The sequence below is a fragment of the Cornus florida genome, unplaced genomic scaffold, assembly GCF_030987335.1.
Source record: "Cornus florida cultivar Cherokee Brave unplaced genomic scaffold, ASM3098733v1 CherokeeBrave_3.0.0_Hap2_Chr01, whole genome shotgun sequence".
NCBI classification, from domain to species: domain Eukaryota; kingdom Viridiplantae; phylum Streptophyta; class Magnoliopsida; order Cornales; family Cornaceae; genus Cornus; species Cornus florida.
Genome location: NW_026775571.1, coordinates 78,816,108 through 78,830,218, shown reverse-complemented (window position 1 = coordinate 78,830,218; position 14,111 = coordinate 78,816,108). Strand labels below are relative to the sequence as shown.

The following is a 14,111-nucleotide window of genomic DNA, read 5'->3' as shown; positions in this document are numbered from 1 at the left end:
GAGGTACTTAAAAGTACATGATAGACCACTTACGGCAAGTGTGGTAGCCTTGAGAGAGCTCTTGAAAACAAATATTAGAGTGGAATCATAGAGTGAAATTTACCGCTTGAGAGACGCACGAATGCATATGACAGAGCGTGATTACCGCTTGGTAGAGTGGTATAACCACTTGAGATATGCACAGGCGCATAAAGATCATTTTACGGCAGATGTGGTAGCCATGAGCTCTTAAAAGCTAATAATTAAGTGGAATCATATAGTGGAATTTACCACTTAAGAGACGCACAGATGCATCGATTACCAGGTGTGCTCGGAAGCGTCGATTTACCAGGGGCGCTTGTAGAAGTGTCGATTACAGAGGGCGCTTGTGAAAGCGTCGATTACAGAGGGCGCTTGTGAAAGCGTCGATTACAGAGGCCGCTTGTGAAAGCGTCGATTACAGAGGGCGCTTGGAAGCGCACCAGAGAGAGCCAGATCAATGCCGATAAATTAGATAGGCTGTACTCCGGAAACTGGAACTGGTCGGAATACACCCCCTCAAGTTCTGGAGGGATATCAGGAGCACCTAGAACTTGCATTTGAAACTGGGCCAAGACTGAAATGAACAGGGTCAGGGCCAAATATTGATTTGGGCCGGAGCTGAATATTGAACTGGGCTCGAAGCGAAAATGAACAGGGCCACAACCTTTACGGAACTGGGCCAAATACTGAACTGGGTTATATAAATATATATATATATATTTTGAATTGTGACAGACATGTGGGCTTGAGATGAATTATACAGAGCCCAATTCCTCACAATAATAGGCCCAATCTTAGTGAGCCCAAACTCTTCACAGCAATAGGCCAATATGAAATACCAATCGGTATTGCCACAGATGCGATCCAATCGGTGAGACCAGAGGCGACAAATGATCCGATCGGCGGTGGGAGCAGCGAAGGCGACTGGTTCGGCGAGGATGTAGATGACGACTGAAACAAATCCAGCAGCGGCGACGGATCCGGCGGAGTTCTCTGTGATGATCTCTGGAGCCGGCGAAGATGGGGGAAGAGAGGTTGGTTCAGACCATCTTCTAGAGAGAGAGATGGCGGATCTGTTCCATAAACTGGCGAATAAACAGGATATATATATATATAATGATTCTGTCGGTGGGTGTCAGATTCCGGCTAATGAAGATGGCGGGCTGGGTGGATGGAGATGGCCGGCGAGACAGATCCGGCCGCGGGACAGATGCGGCCGGCGATACAGATCCGGCTGTGAGGATTTCGTCGGTGGTGGCGAGTCGGTCGAGGATCGGCGAGTCAGGCTACATCAGAACTGAACAGGTACTCGGTCGTGAGCTTGCGGCGCGGCGCCGGCGGGCAAGGAGAAGACGACGGCCGTGGAGAGCGGCCGGCGATGGGGACGGTTTGGCTGTGATGGGCTCGCCTGTGAGCAGTGGGTTGAGATGGAGCTTATGTGCAGCAGATGAAGTTGCAAAGGCTATTGTTGATTTACTGAGTCCGACCATGTGGGCCAACTCGGACTCGGTAGCGAGTGGATTGGCGGCGAGCTGATATATGGGCTGATGAGGACGGCGGTGGATGGTTCTGCGGAAACTGAAAGGTATGGGTTTTGATCTTTTGTAGATGTTGTAGTTTTGAAGTTAGAGAGAGAGGGCAGGATCAGAGAGAGAGAGGGCGAGAGCAGGAGACGATGACTCAGAGGTTGGTTTAATTGAGGACCTTGGACCGCCGCCGGAGATGAGGCTTACGCTGACATAATATGAGAGATATAGAATTGATATATGAATTGATGTTGTATTCAAATGATGTAAATGATGATACAAAGGAGGACATATAAATAGACTTTCCTACAACGGCTATACAGCCTACAACAGCTATATAATATATGTAATTATGGTAGCATATAATATAATTTAATTATGTTAACTATATATATATATAAATTTTTTGGTGTTCTGTTATCATAAAATATTTATGAAGAAAAAGCCTAATAAAAATAACTTACCCATCAATTTTCTAAAAGTTATTTTATAGACTCCATGGGATGAATCTAGACCTTTAGTAACTTTGAATTACTGTAAGCGAAGTGAGAATTTGATTGGTTTGGGACAGAAGTTGTCTTTCAAAAATGATAAATAGGTTGAAGAGGAATGAGAGGATCATATGAGTGAGAGAAGGATAGATATTAGTGAAATTTTCATTGCAATGGAACAGAGTTTTCTTCTGCATGGTTTTGTTTTGGATCTCTCTGCAATTAATTTTTTGCTAAGGTACAATCACATAATTATCTTGTTTTGGATCAATAAGTAAAACTAAAACATGTGTATATATAACTATCACTGCACCATGTGAATGTCACTGTAAAATGTGAATTGCACAAAAAAATATCAAGAAATGATTGTAGTTCTTAAATAAGAGCAACTGTGAAGGAGGAATATCTTAAATTAACATTTGATTACGTTTCTAAATTGGTCCTAGGAATTTCTTTTAGATATCATTTCGAATAAATGAATCTGATTTATGTGTACATATTATGCTAGCTCTTAAATTTCCTCCCTGTCAAACTACTTTAAAACCTGAATGCTATAATACAGCTTTGATAGAAAGGTCACTGATATATTATGAATTAAAAATTATTGATCTGTGGTTTTGTAGGACGGAACCTGTAGACGTGATGGCTGGATCATCTACAACAATTGGATATAGCTTCCTTAAAAATCTATATCTGTATTTGAAGCACAAACGTAAGTACGTGAAAGAACTTGATAAGAATTATGCAAAGCTTACAAAAGAAATACATGCTCTTCGTGCACAAAGAAGAAATATGGAAGAAATGGTGCTAAGGAATCAGTTTAATTTGGAGATGACAGACCTGCATAGAACTCGGATTCATCAAATGGAGAAGATCGAAGAAGAAATTAGAAAGCTTGAAGTCAAATACAAGCGTGCACAGAAGTTGGAGGAACAAGTTGAAGAAGTTGAAAATCTACAAAATGGCAACAAGCAGCAAGCCCGTAGGCATCCAACTGGAAAGCCAGGGTTCTTCACACTTGCAAAGCTCAATAAAGGCATTGACAAATTAACTGGAGAAGTTGCTAAACTCAGAGAGCAAGTGAATGCTGGAAATCTAATGAGTTTTCAAGGGTTGCAATCCATTCATGAAACAGAAGTTGAAAAAGAAGCCCAAATGGCTCCTGATTTTAGCAAGGGATCTCTTGAGACAACTATGTCAGCATCAACCTCAATGCTTCAGCCAAGTAATGAGGCTGTGGCAAAGTCTGCAATCAAAATAGAACTTGTCTCCATTGAAGAAGCTTGGCGATTGTTTGAGGAACAGGTGGGTGGAGTACTTGATTCTCCAAACATTACGAAAATTGCTCAAGAAATAGTTAAAGAGTGTGGTGGTTTGCCTCTAACCATCATTGCCACTGGAAAAGCCTGGAGGAATGAAAATGATATTCTGGCATGGGAGCATGCACTGAGGCAATTCCAGCATCTTAGCGAACTCACTGATGAACATGAAGCTGCAATTAGACGATTGGAATTTAGCTATGACAGATTGAAGGATCGTGATATAAAGAGATGTTTCTTGCATTGTGCATTGTTTGCAAAGGACCATGTGATTAAGTTTGATGACTTGATAGAGAATTTTATTGGGGAGTTAATTCATGCAAGTTCATCCAGAACACTGAAGACTGGACACGATATAATTAAAAGTCTTGTCGACTCTTCACTATTGGAGAGTGTCAATGGTGGCCTGTCTCTGAGGATTCCTGCTATGGTTAAAGATCTAGGGTTATGGATAATGTCTTCAAAAATAGATGATTACCAGTTTTTTATAAGAACTGGTGTGCATTTTAAAAAGTTCCAAGGCAGTACTACAGAAGGTGCTATCTTGTCAGGAGCTGGTGCAGGACTAACTAAGCCACTGCCTGAGGAGGTATGGGAACAAAAGGAGATGATCTTCTTGATGAATAATGACTTCTACAGGCCACCCGAGAAACCAAATTGTCCGAATCTTTCAACGTTGTTCCTCCAAAATAACAGTGGTTTGAGATTGATACCTCTGTCATTCTTCAATGATATGCCTTCCCTCCAAGTTGTAAACCTATCAAAAACTGGAATTAGGTCCTTGCCACCTTCACTGTTTAAACTTACTGAACTTCAGGCCCTTTTTTTACGCCACTGTAATTGTTTAGATGAGCTCCCACCCGAGGTTGGAAATCTTGGAGCTCTTGAGGTTCTTGCTTGATCTTGAAGGCACTGCGCTTTTCAACCTTACTGATGAGGTTGGCAAACTGGGATCTCTCCGGCACTTGCAGGTCTCCTTCTACGAGTTATTTGACAAAAAGGAGTATGATATGCTACCGCATTATTTGGTTTCCCGTGATACTATATCAAAGCTCCTTAAACTGCAGAAACTACACATTTTTGCTCACAGAGGGGATGAACGGTGGAATAACAGTGCAGAATATATAGCACTTGATGTGAGCAGCTTGAATCAATTGACCAGTCTTCAGCTCTACTTACCAAATGTATATGTTGTCTACAAATTTATCGTCGAACAAGATCGATGCTTGAAAATTGTGAACAGTGTGGACGGACCTGAAACAGTTTGTTGTGTACTTGGGCATGCCACAGCAATTTATCTAGATAACTATCGCATGATCCGGAGCCTAGCAGAATTTCGCCTTACTGAAATGAAGGAATTGAAATTTTGTATACTGAGCAGTGTCCAAATATTCATACTACAAATTGTGAAAGTGCATTATCATACCTTGAGTACGTGAGTATTCATTATTTGTGGAATTTGGAGCGCATTTGCGAGGGTCCAATGCCTAATGGAAGTTTTAGTGGGTTGAGGTTTTTGTCAGTACACACATGTCCTAAGCTGGAGTTCATTCTAGAGGAGTCCTTGCTTCCAAGTCTTTCTAACTTGGAGGAGTTGGTGGTTAAAGATTGTGCATCTGTTGGAAGGATCATAGAAATTGAAGAGAAGACGGTCAAGGATGATGATCTTGTTCAACTCCCTAGTTTGAAAAAATTAACACTTCATTATTTACCTCAATTGGTGAGCCTTTGGAATGGCTTTCACCCCTCAAGAATGCAGATCTGCATTTCTTGCTGTCCAAAGTTGTTGCATGACTTTCAGTAGCGAGACACACATGTTAGGGTAGTTGAAGATTCAGTTTTTTCTGGAGCCGACACCCTCTATTCTCTACTATCAATCATGCTTTTGGGAATGTTATTTTTTTGTCAAATGACTCGTAGAAGGAAACCTACAAGTGCCGGAGAGATCCTAGTTTGCCAACCTCATTAGGAAGGTTGAAAAGCACAGTGCCTTCAAGATCAAGAACCTCAAGAGCTCCAAGATTTCCAACCTCGGGTGGGAGCTCATCTAAACAATTACAATGACTAAAAAAAAAAAACTGAAGTTCAATAAGTTTAAACAGTGAAGGTGGCAAGGACCTAATTCCAGTTTTTGATAGGTTTACAACTGAGAGGGAAGGCATATCATTGAAGAACGACAGAGGTATCAATCTCAAACCACTGTTATTTTTTTTTATTTGTATTTTAACCTTCCGAAAAAGAAAAAAAAATGTTATTTTTTTTGGGAATGGTATTTTGTTTAACATTCCCCCTTTATTTATTTATTTATTATTTTTTATTTAAGAAGCTCATGTTTGGTATGAGGAATTGTTAGTTTACTTTTTATTTCCCCAAAGACCATCTGCTGATTACTATCAGGTAGGGCTGCAAGTTGGGCGGGCTTGCCCAGCCCAGCCCAGCCCAACCCCAACCCAAAAATTTTGAAATTTGGACACACAATTCACAAATCGGGTTTATGTTTGGGTTGGGTTTAATCAAAACCCAGACAATTCGGGTTGGGCTTGGGCTCAACCCGAACCCAACCCAAAACACAAAATTAAAATTTTTTTTTTTTTTGTTTCTCTTTTCTCTCTCCTCTCTCTCTTCTTTCTCTTTTCTCTCTCCTTCCCGATTTTTTTTTTCTCTCTCCTCTTCTTTCTCTTTCTCTCTCTCTCTGCCCGAATTTTTTTTTTTTCTCTCTCTCTCTCTCTCCCGCCGTCCCTCAGCCGATCCACCGCCGCCGCCGTCACTTCCAAAAATTAAAACAAAACCCATACATACAAGTTAGCAGTTGCAGAAAGAGAGGGGGGCAAGCTTGAGAGTTGAGAGACAGTGGTTGAAGCTTGCGAACGGCGAACCCGAACTGGAACAGCCAGTGATGGAAACTGAAACATATGGGTTTTGATTTTTTGAACAATCTGAAATATATGGGTTTTGAACTTTTGATTCTTGCACACAGATCTGAAATATATGGGTTTTGAACTTTTGATTCTTATAGATTTTGTAGTTTGAAGTTGCAGAGAGAGAGAGAGAGAGAGAGAGAGTTGAGAATGAGACTGGACGATTGGGGAGGCTGAAATGATTTGCCCTAATTTTTTTTTGTTTTTTAATAATATATAGATATATCTATATAATATATATATTTTTGGGAAAAAAATATATATATAAATTTTAAAAACTCAACCCGTCAACCCGACCCGACCGGCCCGAAAATATTCGGGCTGGGTTTTGACTATAACCCATGTTAGATACAATTCGGGTTCGCCCAACCCAACCCAATTCGGGTTGATGTTGGGTTGGGGTTGGGCTGGGTTGGGTCAGTCCAACTTGCAGCCCTACTATCAGGAAAAGAGTATTCGACATATTTTATTTAAACCTCATGTTTGTGGCACATATGCAACAGGGGTACGGAAAATATTAATTTACGTTTTGTATTTACTGATCTTTTAAGCACTAACTTTAGATTCTGAGATGGTTATGATGGAGACGAAAAGAGGGGTATGGCAGCTTACATACGCTGGTTCTTATGAAAAGCTAGGAACAATTTTATGTTATTTTCTGGTTCTGCAAATATATTTGAAACGAATGCAAAGGTGGTGTTGTCTATGATTAATAGATTTTTTTTCCCACCGGTGGCTATGCTTAATGTGGTGGCGGATATGTCGGTGATGTTTTCACAGCAGCTGCAGTGGACGGTGGTTTACTTCAAGAGATGCCCATACTTTGGCGCTAATGTTTGTGTAACGATTCGAACTCGGGAGTCCAAATCGTTAACCGAGTCTTTACTCGAACCCGAGGACATGCAAGGTACTAAGGTCATTTCATAATAAATTAATACTTCAAGGCCCAACAAGGGCAAAATAGTTGTTTAATAGTGGTTTAAGAAATTAAGACTCAGAAAAGCTAAAACAGTTATTTATTAAGGACATCCAATGATTAAGATGATGTCCGGGGTGATATAGTTGAATATGTGGTTAAAACACAATAATTGCATTTTTACTGGTCACGTGGTAAATACTAGTAATATTAAATGGGTGATAAGAGGTACGGTAAATAGCAGGAACTGGTAGACATGTGAAAATTCTCACTGTCCATGACGATTACATGCACCCACGTGCAATCAACCACCCAAAACACAACCACTAAACTATTACTAAAATGCTGAAACACTATATATATACCCCCACTAATATTCCACTGAAACATTATATATATATATCCCAAACAATTCGCTCAAACAAAACAACGTTAACATGATTACGATCATGGGTTACATGCCAAAATAGAATTATTACATTTATCACTAGCAACATATTTCAAAGGCAAAAGTATGATCGAAGAACATTGTTACAATGTTAATACAATACTTTTCCAAAATTACAATTTCATAACCATGTCTTTATAAAATCAAATGTCAATACAAAACGGGTAAAAAAAAAAGAATACTAATCCATCTTTAGGCTCGTGAAGGCACATCATCAATCGTTAATTTCCTATGACTTGAAAAATGTTAAGAATAGGGTGAGCGCCACGATTCAGTAGAGGATGCCTAAATGGCATTTCCTCAAGTCGAACAAGCATAACACATACACATAGGAGCATGGTAAAATGAAAAGGGGTCATGTAAGGGATGTCAAAACACTAATCAACCATCAAACACATAAACAAGCTTCACATATCAAATGAATGCCATGCATTATGTGTCCACACCACACACACACAACCGACTCACACACACTCACACCAAAAGTGTACTAAGTGGCCGGACTTCTGGTACCTCTTCCGTCCTTATAGCCCATTAGTACCATCGTTAAAGGGGTTATCTCCCCAATACTAGTTTTTAAGAAATCCTTTACTCCACAAACTTTGCAAACTTGTTTCCATCCACTACTTCCCACATACCACTCTACCTGCACCAACACCATGCCATGGTAATGTCACAAAGATGCACTCCAACAATTTTAGAGCAACCATACATTCCATTATACATAAACAACTACAATTAGAACACTAGGCATGCCTTTGCTCATAGATCAACAAGAAGTTCATATAAGTAACCAAACCATATACTATTCAAATTCAATGCAAGAGATAGGTTTATGTAAGTATGTTATCATATAATTGTCACCCTAGACAAGGTTTAGTTCACAATACTCAACATTTGCCTCAATTAAACCACATATAATACATAACTTACACATAAGACATAAAATCTTCCAAATTAGTACACTTAGCACATAATCATCATGCTTTATAATACATAATGTAACATTAATTTCCATTTAAGCAAAATTAATCAATTAAAGCTCATGCTTGAAAACCCTAGAACACAAATTCCTTAAATTACACTTTAAGAAGCATGCTTTCAAGGGAAAAACAAGAAATTGATTACAACAACCTAGGATTATACAAGTTCAACTACCCCTACCTCAAAAATGCAAAAACCCTAACTTGCTTCAAGCCTTGAAACTTTACCAAATTGAAAACTTGGACCGTCAAAATGAAGAGGAGAAGGGGAACAACATTTCCTCTTGGAGCTACCCTAAAAGCCACCAACTTGCCTTGGCCGAAATCTCAAGAATGCCTCAATGACATCCAAAATCACATCATTATGTAGATTAAAAGATGCTCTACAACTTCTCTAATAACCCTCACTCAAAATCCAAGAGATGCTCTACAACTTCTCTAATAGCCCTCACTCAAAATCCAAGCCCTAGGAACTTCGAAAATCTCAAAGTGATCAAATCTCTAATTTCTCACCAAGGTTGTGTAGAGGAGAAGAAGAGGAACACCTTTTCCTTCTTGGGCACACTCAAAATCAAAGGCTAGAGTCCACAAAATAAAGCTTTCTAAAGCTTATACATGGTGGTCAATATATGTATAGATATAGAGAGAGAAAATGACATGGGGAAGATGATGAATAATGGGGAAAATAGCCCAACCATTCCTATTTAAAGAACCCACCACAACTTTCACAAATTACGTCACTTAACCCCAAAATTTCATAACTAATTACTCCCTTCCTCCAAACAACTTCCATGAAATTACCCAATGCCAACAATCCACCGAAAATATAATAATAACGCCTCCAATAACCTTTCACTTAGGCCCTCACCATTCCCACACATTTAGCCCCCCTGGACCCACACGGGATCCACCAGGTCCAAAACTTGAAAACGACCAAAATAGATTGGAAAGCATCTCCAAGAGTTCAAAACTCAAAGAAACGCCCTAAATGACTCTTGGAATCCACACGATGCGCTAATTGGTGCACGGCATGCAAATTGAGGAACCAAAAAAATGAAAAAAAAAGAAGAGAAAAATGCCAAAAAACCCGAAAAAATCCGGGACGTAATTGTTTGTCCCTAGATATGCTTCTATTTCTACCTGTGTTAGTTTGATGCAATAGTAGCACCCAGAAGTTGAACGGTGTGGTTAGTTGAAGGAAGATACTAAAGTTTTCAGATTTAAATATTATGGATATTATATTAGACAAATTAAAATATGATTATTCTAATTTTGGGCCTAATGTATATTTATTGCGGCACTGAAATTATTGAATGGATTGAGTTATATTTGTTGTAAAGTCATTGTTAAAACTTCTAAATGCGAAGGTTTGGGATCCATTCTTGACCCAGAGGTCGATATCACGCTCCCATTTTCTATTGACGTGAGGATAACAAGCATGGACACTTTTTACCGCAGCTATCATATATGAGGAATGAGAGTGTACTAAAATTTGAAATTTGAACACTTCCAAGGACATGGTGATGTAGTCTTGTAATTATTTTTCTTGGAAGAGTGTGGCTCTGTTATAATTTTAAGATATATAATATGAGTTAATTAGAAAAAATATAGATTTTTTTTTTTTTTTTTTTTTTTTTTTTTTTTTTGTAAAAAACATTCATCTTGATAGAATTGTAATTATTACTTAAAATTGCAAACATACTGAATTTGAGGTCCTAATTTTACACCATTGTAATTGTTTAGATAAGCTCCAACTTGAGGTTGGAAATCTTGGAGCTCTCAAGGTGTTTGATCTTGAAGACTACGACAGAAAATCAAACGCATCATTTCCTGAGCCTTTGATGATATAGAGTTCAATTATGATCAATAAGATCGATGCAGTTTTGGAAGTACTTGGGCATGCCACAACATTTTATCATCACCTTGAAATTTTATATAGTGAGATAGTGCCCCAATATTGTTGCTGTTATAGACTTTGAGGAAAATAGTGAAAGTACTAAGGGCAGATTCTCAGGAATTGTTAATAAGGTGGGTTAATATTTTTTTGGGTAGACTAATACAAGTAATAATTTAATTTAATTTTTAATTTTTTTTTTTATTATTTTTATTTTTTGCTGGGCTAAAATTGACTATAGCAATTTTTTTTTTTTTTTTTGGTGCGCTTGAGCCTACCCCTAGATATGCCCTTGAAAGTGCATTACTTTACCTTGAACACTTGTTTTCATTATTTGTGGAATTAGGAGAGCATTTTCAAAGGTCCACTTCCCCGTTGAAGTTTTAATGGGTTGAAAGTATTGTCAGTCACTAAACTTTTTTAATATATAAAGATTGAATCTTTGAAAGAAAATGAGAATTTTTAGTTAAACTTATTCGAGTTCCCTTTGAAGTCACAAAAAGTATTTTAATAAGTAAAAATTGAATCTTTGAATTAAAATACCTCAATCCAGTACCTTTTAAGTCAGTAAACCTTTTCAATTATAAAGACTTGTGTAATTGCAGCATTGCACTATAGGACCCTCTTTACTTGACTTTGTGATGGAAAAAGGAGACTTGTCTCCATCAGAAAACCATGTCACTCTGGATTCCGAGCCCACAAAATCTCTTCCAAATCTGACAGGCTTTGAACCTTTGAAGCAATCTCTCTCTCTTTCTGAATGAGGTCTTGATCAAAAGGAGCATTCAGTAGATCCATCCGCACGTGCAACATATCCTCTCTCTGGCACCTTGAGATCAATCTTGACGAGTCCATGCTTCAATGCCTTACTAACTTGGAGGAGTTTGTGGTTGAATGTTTTGCATCATTACGGAAGATAATAGAAATGGAGGAGAAGACGGAAAATGATGATTTTGTCATACTCTCTACTTTGAGAAAATTATCACATGATTTGACTTTATTAGAAAAAATTATTAAGAATTTTCTAATGTTAGTGTTGCTGCAATTTAAGAGGCTCTTCATATTGATGTACTGTGCCCAGGTTGACAGTTCCCAATTTGGTGAAGTATTGTTGTAAATTTAGGATGTGAGATATATTTTTGTAATTAGCATATTTCGGTAACAAAATAAGTTCTAGTCGAGTTGTAATTTCTGTAATTTCAGTTATTATATTAGACTCGATATCGACTGCAGAGTTGAAAATTTGTTCAGAAGAGGAAAGTAGTATTGATCATTACCTACATGGTATATGTTCAGAGTTACCAAAATACAGAAAATCTAAAATTCCAGTTGGATTCTGGGAACTGGTTCCAGAAGATTGGATTCAGAAAGATTGGAAGGATATTATCACAAGAGCAAATGATATAATTTTCACTTGGGGGAAATCAATTACTAGAAGACAATGAAAAGAAGTTGATCCTACCTAGATGTCATAACTCATATAGAGTAGCACCAAAACTAAGCCACCCAGCAGTAAATCAAAGACCTGAAAAGATTGATCTTAAAATTTGAAGTAGAATTATTGTTTTTTTTTTTTTTTTGTTAGATTAATTAACTAAAGCTTACATGCACGTACTTTTTATTTTTATTTTATTTTATTTTTGTCAAAATCTAATTAACCCACAGGGTGAAGAGCACAGGTTTCACATCTGGATTCCACTTTTCTAGAGGGTGAGTAAGTACCACAACCTATAACTACGGACATTTTGGTTTTTTTTTTTTTCCTTGCATCAAAGAATACTTAGTTCTAATATTTTTGATGACATATTTACCTTTCTTTTAAACATTTAACATATTAGTAATTAGATTTTACCTTTGCTCATTTGTATGTGATTAGGAATAAAAAAAGAATTTGAGTTTGAAACAGACTTTATAACAATGAATAAATATCTATTCCATTATAGAGAAGATATTTAATTGAAAGCAAATCAATTTCTACTACAACAGTAATTTTTAATTGATTTGATTTGATTTTATAAAGGGACGTTTAATTGATTTAAAAATCAAACGAAAATCTAAATTTACTCTAATAGAAACTATGTTGTATGGTTCATTGGTTCAATGAGCAAGCCAAGGAAAACTTGTTTGATTTAAAAATAGAACTTTTAGAAATTATATTATTATGTGATTAATTGATTACTTTTAAGGGTATACAATATAGTGTTATATATTACTATGTATATTATTACTATATAAATTTATGAAGGCTAAGGCTAGAAACAACGAAAAATTGACTTTAGGCCTAAGAAAGCAAAGAGACTTTTTGACAAAGATTTGTCTGGGGGAGTTATCAATTTTATTTGAAATTGTGGCTTATAATGTTCATAATGTTTGGTTTATAATTTTTCTCTTTTCTTGGTGGTGGAAAATAGAAAAATAATACAATTTAAACTAAAATGATGATTGAAAACTAAATAACATTGAATGGAATAATTTGAAATTCAAGAATTCTTAAGGAAGGACAATTACGGTATTAAAAGTGTAAGAATTAATTGGTATTTTATAATTTAATAATTCTTTGGTAATTTTATAATTATTTCAAGCAAAAGGGGAGTGTAGTGCCAATATCAACTCCCTAATCAAAATTAAAAGATTTTAGAGGTTATCCAGATTAAACCCATATGATCCAAATCTAACTCTCTCTCCCCTTCTCTCAAGCTACTTTTGTTTTCTCTTTTGGTTTCGAGGGAGTGAGTGAGAGGGGGATTTTATGGACAAAAAAATATTTTAAGCTAAAATTCTTAAATATAATAATATTACAAGATACAAACAAAGTTCTGGATGATGAACACAAAAAATAACTATAAATGTAATGATACATAGATAATTGTTTTCCGCCAAAATAAAAAGAAGATAAACAAATAAGTAATAATAATTTATCCTGCAATCAACAAATCATTTATCAAACATGTGAACCCAATTAAATATAATTGGGTGTACTTTAGATAAAACCAATTGATAAGCATATATAAGAATTACACATTAAACCATGAAATATATAACTCAAAACTTTCAGTAGAGTAGTTTGAGAGAGAAAAAGAGAGGGAGAGAGAGTTAAATTAAGATTTGATTTGCATTTTTTTGCCAGGTTGACCTGATAAACATATAAATTTTTTTTAATTTTATTTTCTATTGTAAGGACACTTGTCATATTACTTTTGCACCACATTTCCTGCTCACTGTAGGCAAGTATTGTCTCTATAATTATAATTAATTTATTATTTGTACTGCAACTATAAATAGTCAATGTGCTAAACTAATTTACTCTTGATTGGTATTTTAATTAGCTTCAAATAATAAATAAGCACATTAGATCCTACTAGGAATAAGAAACATTAGGGCTGCTATTCCTATATGGGATTGGAGTCTTATTTATTGTCTATAAATATGTATCTCTCTCCATATATAGATATAGATTTTTGCTATCTGAAACAAGACACCCTCTCCCTCTACTCTTCCTTATAGCTGCGATTTCTATAGAGAAGAAGTTATTCCTATTTGAAAATATTAGTTCGAAGGCGCCAGTATTTGAATCTCGAATCAGGTATGAATGTTT

General features: G+C 36.6%; 1 protein-coding gene across 1 annotated transcript; it reads left to right on the top strand.

Moving 5' to 3' along the window:
• The first annotated feature begins 1,474 nt into the window (after positions 1-1,474).
• Positions 1,475-6,601, top strand: LOC132302285 (disease resistance protein RPS2-like). Its single transcript, XM_059799132.1, has 2 exons — positions 1,475-1,606; positions 2,662-6,601. The coding sequence occupies exons 1-2, from the start codon at positions 1,569-1,571 to the stop codon at positions 4,256-4,258; spliced, it is 1,635 nt and encodes a 544-aa protein (XP_059655115.1). The 5' UTR covers positions 1,475-1,568; the 3' UTR covers positions 4,259-6,601.
• The last annotated feature ends 7,510 nt before the right edge of the window (positions 6,602-14,111 follow it).